This window comes from Brassica napus, unplaced genomic scaffold (assembly GCF_020379485.1).
Source record: "Brassica napus cultivar Da-Ae unplaced genomic scaffold, Da-Ae ScsIHWf_528;HRSCAF=793, whole genome shotgun sequence".
Classification (NCBI taxonomy): domain Eukaryota; kingdom Viridiplantae; phylum Streptophyta; class Magnoliopsida; order Brassicales; family Brassicaceae; genus Brassica; species Brassica napus.
In genome coordinates, this window is record NW_026016596.1 from 67,899 (window position 1) to 93,103 (window position 25,205).

The 25,205-nt window shown below is 37.1% G+C and overlaps 5 protein-coding genes across 6 annotated transcripts; 3 read left to right on the plus strand and 2 right to left on the minus strand.

Moving 5' to 3' along the window:
* The first annotated feature begins 942 nt into the window (after positions 1–942).
* On the plus strand, positions 943–3,162 carry LOC125604372 (agamous-like MADS-box protein AGL62). Its single transcript, XM_048774788.1, has 2 exons — positions 943–1,738; positions 2,213–3,162. Exons 1-2 carry the CDS (start codon positions 1,250–1,252, stop codon positions 2,738–2,740), a joined length of 1,017 nt encoding a protein of 338 aa, XP_048630745.1. The 5' UTR covers positions 943–1,249; the 3' UTR covers positions 2,741–3,162.
* A 619-nt stretch (positions 3,163–3,781) lies between these two features.
* LOC106428328 (probable polyamine transporter At3g19553) lies at positions 3,782–6,370 on the plus strand. Its single transcript, XM_013869074.3, has 3 exons — positions 3,782–4,065; positions 4,196–5,218; positions 5,709–6,370. Exons 2-3 carry the CDS (start codon positions 4,242–4,244, stop codon positions 6,169–6,171), a joined length of 1,440 nt encoding a protein of 479 aa, XP_013724528.2. The 5' UTR covers positions 3,782–4,065; positions 4,196–4,241; the 3' UTR covers positions 6,172–6,370.
* A 2,233-nt stretch (positions 6,371–8,603) lies between these two features.
* Positions 8,604–10,098, plus strand: LOC125574801. 2 transcript variants are annotated; one of them, XM_048774776.1, is made up of 3 exons: positions 8,604–8,690; positions 8,765–8,833; positions 9,651–10,098. In XM_048774776.1, the coding sequence occupies exons 2-3, from the start codon at positions 8,790–8,792 to the stop codon at positions 9,937–9,939; spliced, it is 333 nt and encodes a 110-aa protein (XP_048630733.1). In that variant the 5' UTR covers positions 8,604–8,690; positions 8,765–8,789; the 3' UTR covers positions 9,940–10,098. The 2 variants fall into 2 exon arrangements, with proteins under 2 accessions (XP_048630733.1, XP_048630734.1); XM_048774777.1 differs by having other exon boundaries at positions 8,624–8,833.
* An 8,884-nt stretch (positions 10,099–18,982) lies between these two features.
* Positions 18,983–20,695, minus strand: LOC125604373. The gene has a single exon (XM_048774791.1). The coding sequence runs from the start codon at positions 20,693–20,695 to the stop codon at positions 18,983–18,985; it is 1,713 nt and encodes a 570-aa protein (XP_048630748.1).
* Positions 20,696–21,583: 888 nt separating this feature from the next.
* On the minus strand, positions 21,584–23,714 carry LOC106428379. Its single transcript, XM_013869126.3, has 3 exons — positions 23,128–23,714; positions 22,697–23,041; positions 21,584–22,606 (listed from the first exon to the last, which is right to left on the minus strand). The coding sequence occupies exons 1-3, from the start codon at positions 23,590–23,592 to the stop codon at positions 22,007–22,009; spliced, it is 1,410 nt and encodes a 469-aa protein (XP_013724580.2). The 5' UTR covers positions 23,593–23,714; the 3' UTR covers positions 21,584–22,006.
* Positions 23,715–25,205: the final 1,491 nt, after the last annotated feature.

Below are 25,205 nucleotides of genomic sequence, written 5' to 3' on the forward strand. Positions count from 1 at the left end.
TGGCCATAGAATAGAGAAACAAGAATAATAACGTTGGAGACGAAGAAGTCAAATATAATTTTAACCCCAAACACAAAACTACGTCGTTTTGTGTTGAAAGATAAAACTATGTCGTTTTGGTTAATATTTCAGTCACTACGGCTCACTTCTCGGCTTGAGATAACAGTATACTAACGAGATTTTCGTCAAGGGAGGAAACAAGGTTACATATGAAAGTTGGGGTAGAAAATTTAAATAAATATGTAGTTGGGGTTGTATTCCGCCCTATTCAATAGTTCAGGTAGTATTACGCACGAACGGGATTGTTTGGGTTGTAAAAGGCACTTTTCCCATGTTTTATGGGGTAGTTGTGATTCATCTCGTTTTTTTAAATCACAGTTTTATAATTCCATTTGCTTTGACACTATTTAGATATTCGATGTTCGAAATATCCAGTAAATATATCTTTTAACCGGATATTTATTTCGATTCACAAAATTAAATTTAGAAAACAAAAAATATATAAACTTCGTATAAAAAATAATATATCATTATAAAATAAGATAATCATCTTTTAAAACTGTAATAAAATATAAATATTATCAAAATGCAAAAAAATAATTATATAATACATGGCAACAAAAATTGTAAAAAAATAATTATACAATATTTTAACAATCATATAGGTAAATAATAATTATAAAGCTTAAGAAGAAAAATTGAACTATATTGTATCAACTTGTATCGGTAAGATTTGAAATTAATAGTATTACCAAGAATCAGCATTATTTTATCTTTACAATATATATATATATATATATATATATATATATATATATATATATATATATATATATATATATATATATATATATATATATAATTATGTACATAAGTATATATAAAATAATTTAAATATGTAAATAGAGATATACATTGGATCAGATCGGACATCCGTTTTAAAAATTTTAGTATTTTTATTTGATTCATTTTTAACGGGTATTGCATATTAATATTTGTTTTGGTTGTACAGGTACGAAAGTCTAATTTTTTTAATCGAATAAAAAATAATGAATCGAATCAAAATTTACAGATATTTTTCTCATCGAAACATCCCACACTCCATCGAATCCTACATCTGTCACTGTGCGATACATGTATTCCGCCGATTTTGATGCACTGTAACAGGTTAAATAACAACATTGCATTAAAATATCATAAATTTTATACCAATTTTGAAATAATATAAGGATTTTATTTTGTTACTTAGATGGTAAAAATAAATTCGGAACTAAAATTTAATAAAATAAAAATAAATTTATTCAAAACCACTACAAATCCAAACGGTTGCTATTATACATTCATCTTTAAATACAAGACAGTCTTTCGCCTGTTAACACCAAATCATTTTCAGTCTTTTCCCAGATCTGCAAAAATGGTGAAAAAAAGTAAAAGTCGTCAAAAAATAGAGATGGTCAAAATGAAAAATGAAAATAATCTACAGGTTACTTTCTCAAAAAGAAGAAATGGTCTTTTCAAAAAAGCCAGTGAGCTTTGCACGCTTTGTGGTGTTGAAATTGTTGTTATTGTATTTTCGCCTGGCAAAAAAGTTTTTTCTTTTGGTCATCCAAATGTTGATTGTGTAATTGATCGCTTCACAAACATTAATCCACCACATCCTCGTCAATACACCAATACACAACTTAGCGACGCCCGTCGAAATGCAATTGTTCAAGATCTCAACAGTCATCTCACTCAAGTAAGTGTTAAATTATCACTTATATATTTTAACTAAACGTTATTTTAAATTAAAAAAAAATTATAGGTATGGAAGACCAACTAATTTACTGGATTATACTTTGTTGTTTTGTTAGAGTATTTTACAATATCACAATACTTTCTATTTAACTAATAAACTATTTAAAAACAATTGAAAAATAAAATCTTCCTCCGTCTTTTAGAGTAACGGTCATGATTTCTCTTCTTTATAATTTATTAAGCCTATTTGGATTTTAAAACCTTTTCGAATAAATCTTTTATAAATTATCATGAGTTTAAAAGGATTAAATATGGTCGAGTGCATATAAACAATATAAACCGTGAATGACTAATATATAGATAATGTATATATTTTTCTTTATTATAAAGATTTAGTATATAGCTATTTAAATTTTTTGTTTAAAGTACATTCTAATGTTGTTATGTGGCTTTAACAAAACGATACAAAAAATAGGTAACAGAAGAATTCGAAATTGAGAAAAAGAGGGCTGAAGACTTAAAGAAAAAGAGAAAAAATAGTTATATATCTGATAATTGGTGGAAAGAACCTATAAAAGAGTTGAACTTAAGCCAGCTCACTGAATTCAAATGTGGCTTGGAAAAGTTGAGAAAAACAGTGACTACTGAAGCCTCCAAGAATTTTCAAACAATTGTTCCGCGTCATAACTTCGATGGTGGAAGTTCAAATAATGCTACTTTCGGGATTTGTGATGATTATGCAGGTAATATCGACACCAATTTAGATCTGTACAATCATCAAAGAATGGTGGCAACAAACACATTCGCTTGTAATCATCACAACATGATGGTTCCTTATCATATTACAACACCATTTGGGAATATTGGTAATGGTAATATTATTGAAGGGTTTGCTGCAGAATACAATCAAAACCCGAACCATTTATGTTTTAAGCAAGAACACATTTCTGGGTGTGACCACCATTCAGTTCATCCTCCTCGTTTCGGACATGGTTACTATTAAATTTTGTTCTTTTTGCCATAAGCCCAATGTTTTATGTATTGTTTTTGTTTTGTTGTTATTTATACATTTGGGATGGCGTTAGTTTGGAAATTATTACTGCCAATGTTTTTTTTTTCAAATTTGTTAAACACAATTTTAGTTTGTTGCTGTTTTTTATATTTCAAAAATTTTCCAAATTTATAATACTTTTTTCAACTTCTGTTATGAAATATATGTCATATGTATATTCTTACACTTCTCTGAAAAAATGTATAATTTCAATACCTTTACACATAAGATAAATAATATTTATGGATTTTAAGAGTTTTGAGCTTGGTCAGGCCGGACCGATGCCTGGGCATTTTATCTGGACTCAAGAACCCGAACTGGAATCGATCCAAAAATATCCAACTCAAAATCATATCGAAAATTTACAAGTATCTATTGGGTCCAAAATTATTGTATCTGAAAGAACCGGAACCCAAAAAACCGTCCGAATAAACATGTAGCCAAAAAACTGATCCGAATAGATACGGCTCGATAAAAACCGATTCACTCCCTAGTTCAAAACATGTATATCGAAAACTATATTTTTTGTGTTCTATTTTATATATCTTATTTTCTGATTTATTTGAAATATATTTTTGCTAACAATCTTTATTATTTTTTGTAATATTTTAAGTAATATGAAGATTTCAATGTAAAATTTAGAGTTTAAAAATGTTTTAATTTAAATTATTAATAGTTTATTTTAAGTTATTTTGTAAAATTTTAGATATATATGATAGATTTTGCTTAAATTTGATGGTGTTTGGGTATTTCATGTCTTCTTAGATCCTAAATATCGATCCGGACATGAAAATTACGGATATTTTACAAGTATTTTAATTATAGACCCAAACAGATTTGGATTCAAGAAGAACTGATCCAGACCCAAAAAAACTGATCCGCACCTAAATCAAGTACCTGATCCAAATATTTAAGATCTAAATGACTCAAACCTGAAAGGAACCAGCCAAAACTCGACCCCAAGAACTGAACGCCCAGGCTAATTAACATCCCTAGGGCCATACAATAGCAATAGTTGGTGTAGGAAAAGACAAAAGAGAGATAGAACGAATAAAAGTTTGATAGATGGCGTAGTAGTGTAATAGAAGGAGCCATGTGGCGCCTTTAATGTAATGTAATTCCCACAACAGGTCCAAAAACGATTCTACAAGATTCTTCAAATCCAACGTCACATCCAATCTTGAATCTGAGAAGCAAAGCTGAATCTTTACAATCAATTCCCGTCTTCTTTCTCTCCCTTGTTCTTCACAGAGAGATACAGAGAGAGACCCTTCAAGGTTAGACTCTCCAATTGAAACCCATCGTTTTAATTTGTTCCTCTGTTTTCTGAACAGAGTCTCTTCAAGGCTTCATTTTTGTATAATAAACACTCCAAAGTTTTTTTATCTTTTTGTATGTTTTCCACAGAATCACCGAGACTAGTCAAGACAAATCTGCCGGTGGTACTTGTCTGATGGGTGAAGAGACAACCGCAAACGATGAAAATGTAGCCAAGACAAAACCAAGTCCAAAGCTGACACTATTGCCTCTAGTGTTTCTGATATTCTATGAAGTTTCTGGTGGTCCTTTTGGTGTGGAGGACTCTGTTAAATCAGGTGGTGGTCCTCTCTTAGCCCTCCTAGGCTTCTTGATCTTCCCTCTCATCTGGAGCATACCCGAAGCTCTGATCACAGCCGAGCTCGCCACAAGCTTCCCTGAGAACGGTGGCTACGTGGTTTGGATCTCTTCAGCGTTTGGTCCCTTCTGGGGATTCCAAGAAGGGTTTTGGAAATGGTTCAGTGGCGTTATGGACAATGCTCTCTACCCTGTTCTGTTTCTTGATTATCTGAAACATTCCTTCCCTATTTTGAACCATGTAGCTGCTCGAGTACCTGCTCTGTTAATCATTACCTTCTCGCTGACGTATCTGAACTACAGAGGATTGCATATCGTCGGCTTTTCAGCTGTTCTGTTAGCGGTTTTCTCGCTCTGCCCTTTTCTTGTAATGGCTTTGCTTGCGGTTCCTAGGATGAGACCTCAGCGTTGGCTGTTTGTGGATTTCAAGAAAGTTAACTGGAGAGGGTACTTAAACACAATGTTTTGGAATCTGAACTATTGGGACAAGGCTAGTACTCTTGCAGGGGAAGTTGAGAGCCCTGGGGAGACGTTTCCTAAGGCTTTGTTTGGAGCGGTTTTGTTGGTCATGGGGTCGTATTTGATTCCTCTTATGGCTGGGACTGGAGCTTTGAGCGAGTCTTCTTCGGGTGAGTGGAGTGATGGGTATTTTGCTGAGGTTGGGATGCTTATTGGAGGTGTTTGGCTCAAGGGATGGATACAAGCTGCTGCTGCAATGTCGAATCTAGGATTGTTTGAAGCTGAGATGAGTAGTGATGCGTTCCAGCTTCTTGGTATGAGCGAGATTGGGATGCTCCCTGCTTTTTTTGCCCAGAGGTTAGTTACTTAGTACGCAAGACTGTGTTTTAGGGTATGAATCATGCCTAGCGCTGAGCATTTGGGTTTCCTGTTCGGATCGGGATATTTGGGTTGGGGTATATAGAACCCCCGTTTAGGAACCCAATACATAACCGGATTATAATATATGTTCGGATAATGTCGGGGTCGGGTTTCTATTTTATTACAAATCCCGAAACATAACCGGATTGTAAATGGTTCGGGTTTAAAACCCAAAAAAACTGGAAAACCCTCGGAAAACTGGAAAATTGGGTAATTCGGGTTTTAATAATTGTCGATTTATAAATGATATTTTTATATAGAATTATTTTAAAATTAAAAATAACAAATATATTTGTAATTTTCAGTTAGGTTCCGGTCTCGGTTTTCAGTTTAGTTCAGGTTCGGGTTTCGGATAATATGCGCAGGACTAATCATACATTTGTAGAACTCTGTTTAACGTTCTTTGTGTCATTGTGTGTGGCCACAGGTCAAAGTATGGTACACCAACGATCAGTATTCTGTGCTCAGCTACTGGAGTCATATTCTTGTCGTGGTTGAGCTTTCAAGAGATCATAGAGTTTCTGAACTTCTTGTACGCGTTAGGAATGCTTCTTGAGTTCGCAGCCTTTGTGAAGCTAAGGATCAAGAAACCGGATCTTAACAGACCTTATAGAGTTCCATTAAACACCTTTGGAACTTTATTGCTGTGTTTGCCTCCTTCTTTGCTTGTGATTCTTGTGATGGTTTTGGCCGCTCCAAAGACGTTTTTAATCAGTGGTTTTATCATCGTCGTCGGGTTCTGCTTGTACCCGTTCTTAGAATTCGTGAAGGAGAAACGATGGGCGAGATTCATCCCAGAGGATCCAAGAAGACAGGTTTTAGGAGTTCAAACAGAGTCCCAGTTGGATGAAGAACATGGAGACGAGTCTTCTGCTAGCCTTCTCCCATGATCTCAAAAGACAGATCAACCAAAACTCTTTCATTCTTTGCATGTCTTATAAAGAGACATGAAAAGTTTGTTTTGTATAGTTTGTACGAATGCAGTTTATTTTATGTCTTGTTCAGCTTTTGGCTTAGAGTACATTAAGGTTTATGTGCAAGTTGTCTAAGATTATAGTATGATTATGTATATAGTTATTTATTCAAGTACCCCACATTTTAGTCAAGTCTTTATGGGCCTCTTAGTTTGGCCTGGAGACATGTTTTATTTACAGTACAGTACTAATTTTCCAAATCTTTATGGTATGAGACTTAGACAGTATGTTCTAAGTTCACGAAAATTCTCACTTAAAAACCATAAGTGGCTACATCATTCAGTGTCTACTATGTTTGCACTTTGTAGTGAATGTGATTCGAAACATGAAGCTGCAAATAAACTGCAGTGTTCAGAAAGAATCTAACATCTTTACCTTTTTTCGCGCTTCACTTCGGCGTTCTGACTTTGGATTTTTCTGTTAAAGCGCTTTACTCCTTTAATTTGTTCCTAGACTCGATGTTTAAAATCTTTTATTTTAACACTAGTTTATTATACTATTACAAACTATGAAAAAATATTACATTCATGATTTTACAACCAATAATTGTATCTATTTTATGAAAATTTATGTATGCACTATTTCTAACTGTCCTATATACGAAAATCTACATATGACGATTTTATTTGCACCATTATGAATATTTTTTGTAAATCTTTTATCTATTAGTTTAAAAATTAAAGCTACATTTTTCACTTGAGGGGTTTTAAATTAAAATTTATAATCACATCGAATGGAAAGAAAAAAGACGAAAACGAGGATAAGAACACTTTTTGGCAGATTCCCACCTGAGGTTGAGAGGTTCTTCACAGCAATTATAAAAAGGCATCTTTTCTTTGAAGCAGCACTATCAAAAGATGGATGTGCTCACTTCATAGATACGCCTCTCAAAATGGCTCGAACCTCAAGCGCATTTGAGTCGATGGCACCTTGATTCCGAACAATTGGAGTTCTGCATTTTGTTTTGCATTTTCTTAGTTCCTTTATTAATTTTCGGAGTATGTTTAGTAATAAGAAAAGACAAAGTACTAAATCTAAACCGAAACTTATAACATAGGGAAACATATGCTAGATCGAATACACTCAATTGGGAATTTGGGATGATAAATTTCCCAAAACAAACAAAGTTAGCTCAGTGTAACGTAACAAGATATAGATGAACAGATCACGTTCCTTTAAAATATATGATCTAGATGGTCTTTTCGTATTCTATTTTTATCAGATAAATTTCCCAATCCCACAAATCGTATCTTTATTAGGAATCATAAACTATAACAACCAATTACGTCAAGTAAGAAAATCGACAACATTTTACTAAAACTTGACAAAAGAAAAGATTAGTTGAACTGTTGTCTCTCAAAAACAGTCTCATCTTTTAAAACCAAAAACAATCTCTTCCATTGGATTTAGCATTTTCCTTATGAAGCTATGCAATGTGCATAATGGAATATATGCTAAGTTTTCTGTTTAAAAAGGTTACAACCAAATGAAGTAGTTTATATCTTTTTTATAAAATACATGCATGTTGGTTTGTAAAATTTGAAAGAAGATTGCATGGTGAAGTTTTGGAAATTAAGTAAAGAAAACAAAACAACTTATAATGAAACAACATTTTAAATTAATTATAGAAAATATTTTAGCAAAAAAAAACATTTTAAGTTACAAAAGTACACACGTATTGAAACAAAACTTTAAATACCTGAATTCATTGTGTTAATTATTTAAGGGCAATTTAATCTCTTAGCGAGGTCTTTTGTATTAGTATCAAGTTTCCATTATATATAAAAGCATTACATCTAAAAAGTATCACCATCCGACATCATAATCCGATCATTAAATTCGGAACTTCTTTATAACCAACGGTACTCATTAATCGACATTAATTTATTTATTGTAATAACACAATAACACTTTTGTACTTCGATATTCTTGAAGACCTTTTGGGTTAAGTTCTCTAGCTTCTTTTATCACCTTAATATTTTATCACTAGAAAAATTGTATAGTAAATCGATTAAACTACTCACAAATACCACAGATATAGATCGACGAACATATATTAAAGACATATCGAACCCGATACGCGATTTAAACTACAAGATACTGAGATTTACATACACATACATGATACATCCATAATCTACAGCTAATTACCATGCATATTCTGGAATCTAAAATGGACCCAAATCTCCTATCTACCACACTCGATCGATGGTAGTTTATCGACACGTCAATTCTTCTGAACTAATTTTTTAAAAAAATTCTTTTGAACTAATTACAAGTTATTTATCCTTTCTTGATTCCCCACTTTCAGATTCTCTATCCGTGCAGTTTCTAGTGTGTATATATATGAACTATAGAAGAGACCAAAGATATTTCAGATCTCAAGTCATATATTGAAAGCAATAAACTTGTACTAATATACATATTTATATAGGGTAAATAGATTAATTCCATATATACATAACGAAATTTCATAAGAAAAAGCTAATTTGAGTATTTATTTGAGTAGGTTCGTGGGTTCACACACACTGTTGATGGGAAGAACTGTGATCACCAAAGCACCAGAGCTGTTCTTAAGGTCAACACCACAACTTTCTCATCATTCTTCTTTTATTTTCACATATTAAATGCTATTAGCCACGAGATACATCATAAACGCTGAAAACAACCCCTAAATAAATCATCTTATTAATTGCTTAATCAGTAAACTATAATTTTTTCTTATTTTGTGTTTTAAACTTTCTTAAAATAAATAAATTATATTCCATCGTCATCAATTTTACAAAAAACAATTAGAAACAAAACTTTTTTTTTTGAAATTAATAAAGTTATAATGGCCAACAGTAGACATGGACTAAACACTCGAAACCCGATATTAAAACCAAACCTGAATCTGTATCCGATTCCAGCTGTTCGAAACTAAACTTTTAACAAACACTTTTCAAAATCTAGCTTTTATACTTCATTTGTTTCTAAAAGTAGGATTTTTTAGAGTTATTTTTTGTTTCAAAATAATAGATTTTCTAGAATTTTAAGGTACTTTTAGTAGTTAATATTGATAAATTGTATACTTTTAAAAAACATTAATTAAAAATATTTGAATTGATTAAATACTATTGGTTGATAGTTATTGGAAAATGTATAGTGAAATAAACAATAAATTTAATTGTAAATATTTTATATTCTTAATATGCGTGAATATTCTATAAAAAAAAATTTCGAGAACGGAGGGAGTATATAGGTAGTAGCTAGGGTGGGTGTTCGAGAAAAAGCTACGTAGGTACTAGGTAGTAATTAAAATGTGTGATCAATACGTAAAATTAATATAGACAACTTTGAGGTCATTAGTGAAAAAAGGAGAGAAGTAACTAAATAGTTTTATGCTACTGATTTAGGAGTTGGAAGCAAGTTCAAGGACGAGCAGGGATAAGCAGCAAAGCTGCAAAACCACATCCTATGGTAGTCGACTACTCTGAAGACATTTCCTATCATAGAGTGGAGATCAACCGTGGCGGCGAAGAGGAGTGGATCCCACACCCACGTACCGGAATATTCTTTCCGCCAGGACATGAGTCGGTGATGGACGGTGTCCCTGACGGTGCTGCTTCCTTCGACATGACGTTTTGGCTTAGGAACATTGACGGTGTGGACAAACCTGACCCTGACCATCATTTTCCTAACTGAAAAATGCTATAACGATCGAGTAATGTAAGAAATTATAATGGGACTATACTATGTAACTATAGCAAAATAATATCATTCCTGATGATGAATGGTGTGTACGCAACGTTTGATAATGATAATTTCGTATGATGCATGGTTGGTTTATGCAGCGACCATTAAGAGAGAATGTATCTTTTGTTTTGGAGAGTCTAGCGAATTGCGAAACGTGTAAACAAGCCATATTTACCACTAAGTTTGCTTTGATCCTTGGCTTGAGATTCATGGAATTCGCCCTACTGCGTAGTTTTGGTTTGAACACTACCTGTAGTCCGTTTTCATGAGTTTTGTTACATAATAATTTTTGAATCATTCTCCAATAAAATTTTTTACCTAATATTATTTGATTAAATTGAAGATACTATATGAATATATGATGATAGTTCAAATGCTTTGAATGCATAAAACAGTTAATGAAATATGACAATTCGATAGTGAACAGTCATAGCTTGGGAACGGTTATCATCCGCCCATGGCTATTTATACTTTCGTTTGTTATTTTCAACTTTTGATATTTCCTATTTAATCAGAAAATTGAACACAGTAGAACCTCTATAAATTAATAATGTTTGAACTTTGAAATTTTATTAATCTATGTATATAATATATATTGCATAGAAATTAAATGTGTTTTTAGGTAGAATATTATTAAATCTCATCAAAAATGTATTGAGTGTTAAAAAATATAAAGATAATTCCATTGTGAATATAAAACAAACCATATAATAATAGATCATTACTTATATTAAATATGTATACATAAAAATTATTAATTTATTATTTAATGAGACCATATATTTACATAGAATTTTCTAAAAAAATATTATCTTATTATTTTATCGATTTGTGTCAAATTTTAAATTTGTCCAAATTGGGACCGGTAAAATTTATTAATTATAGAAATTATTAATTTATCGAGTATTAATTTATAGAAGGTCTACTGTAACTCGATTTTATTTCCTCTTGTATATTACTTCCTCCGTTCCCAAAAGTAAGATTTTCTAGAGTTTATTCTTGTTCCACAAAAATAGATTTTCTATATTTTTAAGGTATTTTTTGTATATTTTTGAGAAACATTAACTATGAATATTTGAATTGATTAAATTTTATTGATAGATGATTATTGGAAAGTGTATTAAAAAGTAAATTATAGATTAAATTATAAATATTTATTATATTCTTAATAAACGTGAAAGCTCTAGAAGATCTTACTTTCAGGAACAGAAGGAATAGCTTCTTGTACACCCACTCCCACAATCCCAAGGCCATTTCTCTTCCATGCGAGGTAAACGGTCAAAAACAAAAATATTAGAGCGTTCTAGAGTTGAGGTCCTAAAAGTATATATATACTCTTAGGACCCCAACATAACTCCCTGTTGGAGGTGCTATGACCTAACTTCTCTTAAGTGACGTCATGATAGATTAATAGTAAAAGATTGAAAGTATATACAGTAAATCATTTGTATGGGATTTATGAAGGAATCATATTGTTAACATACGACTAAAATGCTGCATCTTACAATAAATGCAGTGGCCATACTAGTTCGGCTTATTATGAACGATCTTTTGTTGTAGGGTAACAATGCTACTTGGTTTAAAAGTATAATCAAAATATAAGTTTGATAGGTGGTGCCGGCCAGTGGGTACTCTCCTAAGTGCAACCCAAAAACGAAGAGTTGTAAAGAAGGATTATTCAACGAACTGGGTTGCCCTTAAAGATGGGTAATATTACAAGTCTTCAGGGAAATAAATTCTGCAACATAACTGTCAACTCTTCAGAATGGCAGTATACACATCAATGAATGACTGAAACCCACCCGTTTCGTTTAAAATGTTTTTCTATGTACAATCACTTCCCAATCTTTGCCGACATTTTGTTCAGTTTAGCGTGTGGTTAAAGCTAGTACAAGTACATTTTAGTCTTAAAGTGCTTCACAAGTTTAGGGTGTCCATTTTTCATATCTCGAGTGTTAACTTCATCTCAAACGTTTTCTTCTTTGAAATTGAATACAAAAATGAAGCAGAAGCTCATGATTAGTTGTCAGTTGATCATATATATTTCTAAGTTCTAAATAAGAGCACAAGCATTAGTCGGTACCTTTAAGAGAGTATCTTTAGACATTTATTTTAAATTTTTAGTTATTTTTAAATATAAAAGAGGGTTAGACCAATTAAAAGAGCACACATACATAAAGAGTACCTCAAACTTTGCTTTACAATCTCTTCCCGCAGAGACGATTCTGAGCATTTGCCACTGTCTCTCCCTTTTTAACTTCTTTTAATTATTTTAAGCACAAGAGACTTAACGAGAGACTGTCACTGATGGTGGCCTAAGTAACCTTATGTATTGTGGAATTATTATAGTGAACTGTGAAAACGACCAATTAAATAAACATCATTACCAAAACATGAACTACTTTTATTTTATTTTTTTTAAACATGTTTTATGGTGAACACTTAATGGTGACCAAAAAATATGGTGAACACTTAATTAATGATAAAGATTTCCTATCACAGTTAAAGTGAGTTATATTCCTAAACTAAGATCGAAACCACTTCAGCTATTAATGTGATCTTCAACTTCTTGGACAAGTGATCAGTTATATTCTTAAATTACCAACACTAAAGTGATAACAGACTAATTTGCTCAGAGATATATTGTTAGTTCACATCAGTAAGTAAAACAAAATACTCATCTAGTTTTAACGAATATAATTTGTTGGTTAAACTTAAAAAGGAATAGAATCCAAAGAGTTGGTGTGCAAAGGGTAAAAAGACAAATAAGAGCTGAGAGTAAAAGCAGTCAAAAACAGAGTGGTTTAGTGACAGTGAGGCAAAGCCTCTTACACATCCATGTCTCAGATCATATGCTCTAAAACCTTCCCACGTTCTTTCACATGCATGCTCTTCCATTTTTTTGTTTCTATTTCTTTATATATTATTATTCTATATATAGTAATGTGTTTTATTTCCTCGATTTTCTGTTGTCTTTACAGAAAAGTGTTGGGTTTGCCTATAATTGGTATAGGATCCAAGACTAGAACCAATCTTCTTCGCTTTTTTCCTTCTCATGTGTATCGATTAATAAGTTTTTTCCGAAATGATAATATTATTATAAATTTAAAAACCCGATAAACGAGAATACAATCTCGATTTCAACCAAAATTTATCTAGATTCAAATATCATAAACGAGCTTCGCATCAGCCACCGCTCGTCTATTCCATAATCCTCAGATAGCCAATTCCCGTTCTCAAACATTGTCGATAGCCCCGTAAAATGTGGGCTTAACCTTGTTTCCTCGGATGTCGGTGTTCTTGACACGAGTAGAACCAATCTTTGATACACCGTTGCTACTCCGGAAAGCTAAATTGTCATTCTTTCAACCAATTTTGAACTTCACTCCGGCAATGGTATAACACTATCTCATACCGGTTGAGCTATACATTTTATTTATTATACAATCAAATAAATTATTTATATATATGAACAGCTGTTCTCATTAGTTGTGAGAATGGAGGTCGTTCATTTGATTATTCTCTTGAAACCTTTTTGATTTTATTGAAATCAAATCAAATTACATGGTACAAGTATTATAGTTTATCGTTTCTTAATCCATAAAATAGTTATGACTTTGTCCCTTGTGTATATGTCGCTAGGTTTACAGACAGCATATTAATAGTTAACTAGTATTTTGCAAGATTTAAGAACGTTATCTTTTTTTTTTTTGATCAAAATAAGAACGTTATCTTTTATATTTTGATAGTACAAGTAAAAGTTGGAATATACAGTATGTTGTCTAGCTATCATTTAATGATGCAATGACCTCTAAGTTTCGGTCTATGTGAACATTTGGATCATATATTATTAGCTTTTTAAAAGTGTTTAGTACAAAGTAAAAACTACTTTGTTAAAAGGTTCAAATTCAAAACATGAGAGTGGTAACTTTTAATAGAGGTGGTCATGGAGTAACTATTGGGGATTTTGGTGGTATCCATGATCCACCGTTTAATTCGGATTGAATCAACTTTAATGAATATTTTGCTCAATTCTAACTTTTAACACTATTGGAATATTTATGATGATGTTATAACAAATGTCCAAGATTATTTGTGATTCGAGCACATGCTATCTGTAAGTACGTATCAAAAACTAACGACAATGTGTATTATGATCCAAACTATATATTCTAAATTTTTCCAAGTCAGTGAAATACTAAATGTTCAAAAAAAGAGAGAAAAGAAGTCAGTGAAATACATCATTGTTCTTGTAAATGTGAATATATTGTATAAATGCGTATGTCCACTAACCAATTCGATGTTATATCCCTTTTTAGTAGCAAAAGGTTCACAAACCACTATTTAAATAATAATCCTACCACCCAAGATTCAAAATGTCAAATGCTAACACCCAAAGTATTTAAAATGTCAGATGAAAAAAAAAATCAACAGAAGCGCTAAAATATTAGACTTTATCCGTGACTTTTTCCTAACTTTATAAAAAAACATATGTTTCTAACTTTTTACCAAAAGATAAGAAAAGGGCATATCTTATAAGCGAAGGGATTGCGAATTTTGGAACATGATGTGCCCACTACAAAAGGATAACAATCATGAATCATATATTTCAATTCAACAATCCTACTTGTCAAATACTGAAAACACTAATAAATATACATTACATAAATTACTTATACTAATTATAAAAAAGTGAGAAATGAAAAGAAGGAAAACGTAGACAGTTGTGATCTGAAAAAACAAAAAAAAGGTCATTAATTTAACCAAAAGCAGAAAGTTAGTCCCCGAAAATTGAAAGAGGGTCAAAATGGACCCTCACCTTCATTTTCAAGAACTCATCCCCACAGCATTCAATTAAATACACCAAAATAAATATTCTAGGATTTAATGAAGGTTTAAGAAGTAAGTATCTTTCATTAAATATGACACGGTTTTCAATGGAAGCATGTGTTAAACCAATTGCACAAACTATTTGTATATGAAATTGCTTTTTTTTTTTTTTTGAACACAACCAAACTATATATTAAACTTGCAGCCCAACTAAGAATAGCTGGTGGTAGCCAAATACAATGCTGATTTAGCGAGTGAATCAGCTAAGGAGTTTAAGTTTCTAGAGACATAAGAAAACGCAATACAATCAAAGGAAAGGGATAGATGCTCGATGTCCCGGGAGATTCCGTAGAGATCCTTCGGGTGATTCTTCGAGTTGATAAGAGCAACAAGTGCTTGACAATCTGTTTTAATCCAGATTCTTGTGAAACCAGCCTCTAGGGCATTGAGAAGAGCCGACCTAATAGCTAGCGCCTCCGCTACCAAGGCTGAAGATGTATTCTCAAAAGACGACGTTCCCTGGTGCAGTTGGTCGTTCTGCTGTGATAAGAAGATCCAGCCACATCCTGCTCTAGATGAGGTAGCATGCCAAGCTGCATCAGTAAAACAGAGAATACTTGCGGGGTCTATGGGTTGGATCGGAGCATGTGTTAGTACATTCCGCTGCGGTAGGATGGATGCTTGAGCTTGGTGCCATTCTCTTGCGTTTCGAATGGCCTTAGTGAGGATCTCCACAGGCGTCGAATCTCTGTTCTCGAAGATGTAGAGGTTTCTTGTTGTCCATATGCCCCAAACGATCCATGGAAAGATGTCTCCGGCCAGTCCCCACGGTGGTAGCATGATACCTGAGACCGACGCCAAGAGAGCTGCACTAAAGGAGTCACAGTTTGCGGGGTTGAAATTTGAGGACCAAATCGTGTTACTCCATATATGTCTCGTACGGGGGCAGTGGAGGAAGATGTGTTCTGCAGTTTCTAACTCACCGCAATACCTGCATTCCACATTAGCCATGAGGCCGCGCTTTGCCAGGTTCTCTCCTAGGGCCAAGGCCCCTTGGACTACCTTCCATAAGAACAACTGTAGTTTTGGCGAGGTCTTGCGATTCCAAATTGCTTTAAAGGTCCGCTGGTTTTCAACTGTTGCATCTGCTTCCGCTGCTGTTGCTGCATAATAGCCAGACTTGGCTGAGTACACTCCTGATTTGGAAGCCAACCACATATAGGAATCAGTCGCCCCTATGACACTCGGTTTGATGCGCAATATCTCTGGTACGTGTTGGGGAAGGATGTCCAATACTTTTGGTAGATTCCATTCCAAAGTTCCTCTGCAAAGGAGGTCTGCGACGTAAAGATCTTGGTGTTGCTCCTGCATAGGGCCAACTGGTCTCACCGGTTTGTCCATACTTAGCCAAGGGTCTTTCCACACCCGTGTAGTTTCTCCATCTCCAATGGCTATGCTCAGATTGGTTACAAGCAGATCTCTCCCCACCAGGATCCCTCTCCATCCATGTGAGGCAGTCTTCGGTGCATCTACTTGTAGGAAGGGGGCTTTACTACAATATTTGCCTCGTAAAACTCTTGACAATAAGCACTCCGGCTTCGTGATGATCCTCCAGGCCTGCTTCGCTAGCAGGACCTTGTTAAAGGCTTGGATGTCTCTGATCCCTAAACCTCCCAGTGCCTTTGGGGCGGTAATTCTATCCCAAGCTACCCAACACATCTTTTTCTTCTCCGGAGACGAGTCCCACCAGAATCTCGTAAGAGCGGACTGAATTCGAGTACACAAGCTTACTGGTAGGAGAAAGCAAGTCATGGCAAAGGACGGCATTGCAGTAAGTACCGCCTTTAACATGACAAGTTTACCCGCACTCGAGAGGTGTTTAGATGCCCAACTCGCGCCTTTGATCTTGATCCGGTCCACTATACTTGTGAACAGATCTTTCTTTCGTCGACCGAAATGTTCCGGGAGTCCTAAGTATTTTCCTACTCCGCCTTCTTGTGCAATCCCGAGGTGTGATTTAACACGTTCCCGTATTACCTGCGGGGTCTTTGCTGAGAAGGAGATCGAAGATTTATCAGTGTTGATTAGCTGACCGGAGGATGTTTTATACTGTTGTAGAATCTTCATCAATGAGGCGCAGCTCTGCTCCTCCGTGTCCATGAAAAACATGGTGTCGTCAGCGAATAAAAGATGGTTCAATTGCGGAGCCGAAGTGGCCACTTTCAGACCCGAAAGATGTCCACTGCCTTGAGCTCGCCTGCACAGTCCGGACAGTACCTCTCCACATAAAATGAATATATATGGAGATAGAGGGTCTCCTTGCCGGATTCCACGTGATGGGATCACCTTTCCATGTACTGAATCGTTGACAAGGAAAGAGTACGAGACGGAACTCACACACTGCATAATCAAGTTCACAAAGGTGCTTGCGAACCCAAACCTTTCTAGGACTGTTTCAATGAAGTGCCATTCAAGTCTATCGTAGGCTTTACTCATGTCAGTCTTTACTGCCATGGAGCAATGAACTTCCGCCTCCGACGTCTTAAGTGTATGGAGGATCTCATGGGTGATGAGTATATTGTCGGATATAGCTCTCCCGGGTACGAATTCCGACTGTGTCTCTGAGATGATATCTTGGAGTATAGGCTTGAGTCTGAGAGAGAGAATCTTTGTGATGATCTTGTACGAGACGTTGCACAGGGCTATTGGGCGGTACTCGGACACCAATTTCGCCCCTGTGACTTTAGGTATCAACCGAACATGCGTAGAGTTTGAAGCAGGCGACATATATCTGGTTCTGAAGAAGCTTTGTATCTCCGAAATCAAGGCAGGTCCGATTGTGCTCCAGTTGGAGTGGAAAAAGCTGGCTGAGAAGCCATCCGGGCCTGGTGCTTTATCCGGATGAATGAGGAACAAGGCGTTTTTAATCTCAGGTCCCTCAGGTATCGATGTGATTCTATCATTTGTTGAGGCAGAGATGCATGGAGTGATGGCTGATGCAACAATTGCTCTCGACTCAGTAGATATTCTTCATAGTATGCTGTACCATCTTGATCTTCTATTACCGTCATACGGTTTCGAGCTTGTCGTCCTTTAGCTATAGCGTGGAAATAGCCCGAATTCTTGTCCCCTAATGATAGCCACATAACTCTGCTCCGCTGTCGCCAAAAATCTTCCTCTGCTTTGTAGGCCATTCTTAGCTTCACGTTGAGGGAAGCAATGAGAATCTCATCACCTTGCGGGTTAGTCAATTTTGTTTCCAGCTCTTGTTTTAGCTTGCTAATCTCCTCCTTGCTATTGAAGTATTGTTCGCGAGACCAGTCCGAGATAGCTCTTCGGCACATAGCCAGTCGGGTGTTCACCGAGGCTTCTGTATTGAAGTTCCAAATCTTGGTGATTAAGTTCCTCACATCAATGTTGTCTCGAAGTCTCCTATCATACCGGAAGAGACGCCCTTTGAGTCGTTTTGCTGAGTCGAAGACTGTGATCAACGGTCTATGATCCGAGCTCTCAAAGTTGAGATATTGACATCGTCCAGTCGGGAATCTATCAGACCAGGCCGGATTAACCAGTGATCTATCCAGTCTACAGTAAACCATATAGTTTCGTCGTTTGCCTCTCCACGACAAGCTGTTACCCGAGTGTTTGAGGTCGAACAGATCGCAGCTAGCGAGCATGTTTCGGAAGGCTCCAAAAGTACCTTCTGCCCTTTCCGGTCCCCCTGATTTCTCGCTATTGTCGACAATTTCGTTGAAATCACCGGTTAGAAGCCATGCCTCGTTTCGTTGCAGTGATAACTCAATCAGATAGTCCCATATGTTACTTCTATGTGGTACTTCCGGTTCTCCATACACAAAGGTAACAAAGACAGTAGCTCTTTTATGAGTAATAATAGTGTCTATTACATTCTTTGAAGAAGATAAAACACGAAGGTCGATATCTTGTCTCCAATAAAGGGCAAGTCCTCCACTGTTAGGTCTCTCCGGGGGAACTAAAAAGTGTTGATCCGTATCCATGAACTCAAGTTCTTTAAGCACAAATGAATTAGGATTCTTGGTCTCCATGAGGAAAATGATATCTAGGGATGCTTGGCGTCGCAGCTCCCTAATATGCTGGACTGTCGTGGGGTTCCCCAACCCACGGCAGTTCCAGCTCAACATTGCTAAGGAAGATCGGGAGTTAGCCGAGGAAAATCCGTCTTTTTCCCCGAACTTGCCGGTATCAACACTATTGGTGGTGTAGTGGCTGATGCGGCTGATACGGCTTGTTGAGTAGTACGTCTTGTTCCAGCACGTGCAGTTCCAGCTCGTGAGGTTACCCCCGGTGAACCTTGAAGTCGAGCTAAGTTTCTCTTCTTTGAGCCCATGCCGGAGTAGGTTTTTGGGCTTACCCTAACAGTAGTTCTCCTTTCACTAGGCTTAGGAGGGCGCCCACGTTTCCTTACTGGCCTGGCTGAGTTATCAGCTGCTGTGTCTACCTGAGCTACTGCAATTGAGGCATCTGCTATTAGTAATGTCTCAGATCGAGCCATTCCTGAAGATGTTGAAGCTTGAAGGATTCTTGTAGCTGCTTCTTCTACATCTCCATTCATCTCACTCTGCAGAACCCGTTGCTTTCTTGCTGCACTTTCCATAGGGTCAGGGCAGTTTATGTATTGCAGTGTAGCCTCTCTAATCTCTTCCATCACCTCTTCTCTTGTAGGTTGCTCATGACTAGGTGGGAAATCTACAGCTTCCAAGTTGCGCCCAACTGATTGTCTTGGAGGCTGAAAAGGGGCACTTGGGGGGGTAACTTCCTGTTCAAGTAATGGTGATTTAGCTTTCCACTGGAGAACAGGGGATCTGCGCTTGGTTTCTCCGCTACTTCCATCTCCATGTCTATCCTCCTGGTTGTTATGTCGACGCCTCGTGTATGGAGGGGAGGAGTAGTTATAGGGGTTGTTATCCTTCTGCCTTTGTGTAGTGCGGGGATTATTCTGGTAGAATGAACTTGGTGCTAGCTTGTTGCGCGGTCCCGGGGGGTGCAAAGTAGTAGAGGAGATTCTATTACCAAAGGCTCGCCCGTGTCGGTCCAAGCGTTGTTGGAACAGCTTGTTGTGACGCTCAACTGGTTCTCTTGTTTCTCTGGCTTTTGGCTGAGGGGGTGTGGAGGATCTTTGGTCCTTTAGTTGCTCTGAGACAAAGTCCTCTGTTCGGAGGGGAGCAGTAGTGGTTCTCTCTGGGCATTGGGATTGTAGATGGGAGAGACGGTAGCAGTGAGTACAATGGTTACCTAAGTTTTCATATTCCAATGAGATAATGCTTTCCTCTCCTGAATCGTAATCCATAGCTGCCTCCATAATCAGTGGTTTGAGGCCATCTACTATCACTCGAACCCGAGCTAAGGTTTTGGTTACTTCGTACGTCTCCAGTTCTCCTAGTTCGAGCCCTATGTTGCGCACCACCTTTTCGTGCCAGTAGTGAAGAGGAATGCCTCTAAGCGAGATCCAGAAAGGGATCTGGGAAGGAAACGTTTGCGAGATAACCGGTTCCCATCTTTGGATTATAATCATCCACCTGCCATATTGATAGGGTCTGTTGTGGAGGGTGTCTCTTAAGTCTTCCTCTCTGTTGAAACGGAACTGGAAGCAGCCGTTGCCTAGGTCTGAGCCTGAAGAAACGTCCAAGTTCCATTTTCTCGCAAGGTAAGGTAGAACAGCACTCATCCTTTGTTCCCTTGTATTTGTCAATCGTCCCACCAAGGTCAGAGAGTTCTCCTTGATTAGGTCTGTAGGATCAAAGTCGGGAGCTCGCATGCGGAGTCGTGGTGGTCCTAGAGATGGAGGGTTACTAGCAAGGGCTTTACCCTTTTCTGCTGCCGTATATCTTGTTGTCATCTTGCTGAAATACTCAAGGAGCAGAGTATTTATGTCCGTCTTGTGAAGTTTTTGTGTTAGACCGTAGAAACTGAGAGTGACTTTGAATATGCCGAGTTGTAAGTGCTGTGTATGCTGATTGTAGACGAGCGAACCGGGGAAATCTGAAACGATGACTCGTGGAGGCTTTTGGTAGAGGAGTAACTGTCGACTCTACCCTTTCTTCAAAAGGTCCTGTGGTATAGAACTATGAAATTACGTCTCAGAAACTTCTTTTCCATCTCACGAGTGTTTTGAGATACAGAGGAAAGGCCTACACGGCCTCCGCCGCCGAAGTTCGCCGGAAATGGAGCAGAGGTGGTTTTGAGATTTGAAAACTTTCTAAAAGGGGAAAAGTAACCGGGTTGGTAAGGGGGTCAGACAAAAGTCTGTTTAGTAACCATGATTAGAAAGGCAATAAACCAGAAAGGTTAAAACCGTGGGAAAGTCAAACCAGCTCTACCAATACTGCCTCGAGAAAGTCGCCTGGGAGAGAAAGTTTGGAGTTACTGTGAAATGCACGAATACGTGTAAAATATATATATGAAATTGCTAAAACCATGAAAATGAGATTTTAGAGTGTGAATTGTCATAAATGTGGCCGTGTGTGTGGACTCGACTCTAGAGGGGTCATCTTACTCTTTCATTATTTGCCAAACAAGTAGGATATGTTCACATTATTAACTTATTGAATTAATGATAAATTCAATTCCAAAAACACCAAAATGTTCATATTATCTTGATGAATGTGAAACCTTATTTGATTTATTCTCTCGACTCTTTTCTTCTTTTGTTCACATTATATTCTTCACTTTCTTCTACAAGTGGATGGGATCATGGCAGAGAAAGCAGATAAGAAAAAGCAAAAAAGAAACCAAACATATCTCCATAGATTGAAAAGAAAGATGAACAATATCAAGATTCGTCGTTAGACAATTGATTTAACACACTTAATGGTAGAAGTAAAAGCAGCAGGCAATTCTCCTTCTCTTGCCTTCACCTTACTCAAAATATTGAAGGTGAGAATTAAAGAAAAACCCAAACTGAAAACCAAATCCAAACCATTATCATGTGACTAGTGAAAAAAAAAGAAGATCCATTTGGATCCAGTTTGAACCATGTCTTCCGTTATGCTAATAAACCTGATTCCTAATCCGATGAAGCTTGCTAAAAAGGGTTAGCTTGAGTTACCGGCATATAAACACATTGCATCTAATCTTTCTCCATCTTAGAATCATCATCAGCTAGTGCTACCTTCAAGAGTAGTTTTAGTCATAAGCTTTAGACATCAACCTAGCGGTTAGCTTCAAAGCTCCCGTTCTCCAAGGCTGCAACTTTAGCCCTGTGAGCAGCAGACAACACGACAGCATTATTGCTCTTCCCTCTCTCCTCCTGTGGGTACTCGGTTCCAGAACCGGTCTTTAAATCAGCCGGCGGTATAAAGCAATCCAGAGACAAACCAGGAACATTAAACGCAACTTCCTCAATGGTCCAGCTCTCTTCCATCTTAGTCCTCGTGTGGCTCATCGCCTCTTCCCCAAACCTAAAAAGCGTCACAACCGAGTGTCCTGAGTGAGCGATCATGATCCCTTCCACCTGGCGGTAATCGTCAAGAGACGAGTTGTAAGTTGTCTCCCAGAAAACAGTATCTCCACCGTTGGATTGGATCCTGGTCAGATGCGAGTCCTCAATGTGAACCAAGAGTCCAGTTTTCTGACTAAAGTAGCCGGAAAGGACGTGTCTGATAATCTCAGCTGGTCCTTCACTCCTCGCCTTGAGCGTTTCAGGGTCAGTGCATAGCTTGAGAATGAAGCAATCTTCACCGTTCACATTCTTTTCTCCTATACACTTCGCCTCCGCAAACATGGCAGCAGTAGTCCTCGGATCAAGCCCCTGATTCATTCACAAAACACACACACTAAGGATCGTTCTCTTGAATCTCTCGACCTAACTTAAGTTCCAAGAAAAGTGTGGATCTTTTACCTGAAGCCCTCGGCGGAGAGGCCTAACGGGTCCTTTAGCAGAGTGAGAACCAAGCCAAGGAGTGTGTCTCCAGACAAGCTTCCCGTTACATCCAGCACGAACTTTATTACCACCAACAGAGAGCTCAACGTACCACATGTCCGGATCCATCTGCCAGAGAACGAACCCTCCACTCTCAGCCTTAGAAGGGTTCCGGTTCCTAACGGTTCTCGAAGCAGTCTCGAGCTCTGAAGTGATCATCTTGAGTTTCCCCATAGCATAAGCGTTCTTGACGGAGCTCTGAAGCTTCTGTCCGCCAGAAGAAGCAGTGTACTGTTGGAGAATGTACTGAGCAGACGATGTCTCCTGCAAAGTAAAAACCAAAAAAAAAAACGAAACGATGACGTCACTCTTTCACCAAAAATGAGACCCTCTGAGAGAGAGAGGCTTACGATTGGAGTGTTTTTGATGCTGAGATGAGGCAAAGGGTCGGAGGAAGAGACGTGAATGGGAGCGAGAGGAGCTCCCATCACTCCTAAAAGAAGCCTCAGATCATTTCTCCGACAAACGGCTGTCGCGGCGACGGAAGGAGCGCGTGACAGCTGTCCCTTGACCCAGTGGCCTAGACCCGACCCGAGCCGTTTCGAGTCTCCTACGTTCCCTCCTCCTCCTCCTCCTACTCCTCCTTCTTCGTCTGGATCGGGACCTTCCATCACAGGCCTCAAGCTTCCGGATCTCCCGATTGAAAGCTCCGGCTGAGACAGACAGTACCCGCCGCCGGTGGAGTTCTTCTTCCCCCAGGAGAGAGCTTTCATCGGGGAGCTAGACCGAGCGGGACTAACTGAGCGAGACCTTGCCCTTGAACGCGACGGAGAGAGACCTCTGAGAGCAGAGAAAAATCCTTGCTTTTTCTCCATTTTTCGAAACCTCTGCTTCTTAAGCTTAAGAGCACTCGGAGAAGAGAAAGTTTTGATTTTTTTTTCCAGTCCTCGCAAGTGACCCGGAGAAAGAGAGAGTCTGTTTAATTTTAAGAACAGAGAGAGAGAGAGGGGAAAGCGAGAAGACAGAGATCTCCGGTGTGTTAAATGACTATTTTGCCCTCTGTTTGTTAGCGGAATCTCCAGTTGGGAAAGGCCACGCGCTCCCTGATGATACACGCGCAGAGGATATATTCTTTCCAACCTGGCTACGCATGAGAGACACGTGGACGGAGAGAGATTGCGAGTTCTCTGGTTTGACCGTACTCGCAGTAGTGTTGGAGTTTTGTGAGGTTCGTTCGCGCCGTTAAGGGTAGTGGTGGATGATGATCTTTTGATTCTGGATTTCTGAAGTTTTTTTCTTTAACAGTCGCATTAAGAAAAAACGTTGCAGCGGTAAATTAGGGATATGTTTGTTACTTTTTCTTTTAATAAACTGCATAAATTCGCTTTCTACTCCTCGTCTTACAATGTTTATCTGACCAAAAATGAATTCGCAAATTCTTTCTTCTGTACTGTTCTTAAAACATTTCTATAAGTGTTTCTTGCCAGAAATTGTTGGTCTCTTCTGATGGTTGGTATAGTAACTGTTTACTGTCAATGCTTTATAAATTTCATTTTTATGGGTTTGAAAATTTATTGTTTAAAACGCCAAAAAGTATTCTAATTTGCATAAATTTGTTACATGTACGTCTTAAAAAGCATAGCATATACAAAAAAATCGTTTAAACCACATAGACGACCAGTTTTATGCATGTAAATTTGGCTGTGACTCACTGTACTTTTAAGGTGATCATATACTTTTAAGGTGATCATTCATCTTAAAGTTCCAAAATAGATCATTGATCTCGATTAGTATTGTAATATCATAAGATGCAGTCTCCTATATGTGGTCACTCGAGTCATTTTGTCTTGGCTTAATTCAGAATACACGAATCATGGCAAAGTATACACATCTTTATTTTTATTTCTCAGCTGTTGAACAGTACACCAGTTGCAAATGGAACAAAAATTATAATCAAGTATGACATTTTATTTTATATTTATGACATATATTCGCTACACACAAGAGGATATTTGAAGAATTTATTTATTTTGCTATTGGATATATATATTATTATGTGAGTACTGTGTTTCTTCAAGAGAAAGGAACAAAAAAGAGGTCATAGGAGAGGGTTTCTTCTTTATCCGACAGAGAGAACAACCATTTCTGTGTGTTTTCATTGGCCAATTGCGTAAAGATAGCAACTCTTCCTCTTATATATGTCTCGATTAAAATTATATAATTTATTTCACAATCTACACTTTCGTTCTGTAAATGTAGTAATGATTGTATACACTCCTCACGTCGACATGCTTAGGGTATAGTGTGAATATAAGCTAGCTTATTGTACACTTCAATACCAAAGCTTTCTCTTATTAAAGCTTCAATATCAACATTAAAGTTATGACTTATGAGTTTGATGTACAGTTAATATCTCCAAAGCTATTAATTTTGTTTGTATTGAAGTATCTTTGGGTTAGGTTTACAATATGTGCATAATGCCATAACC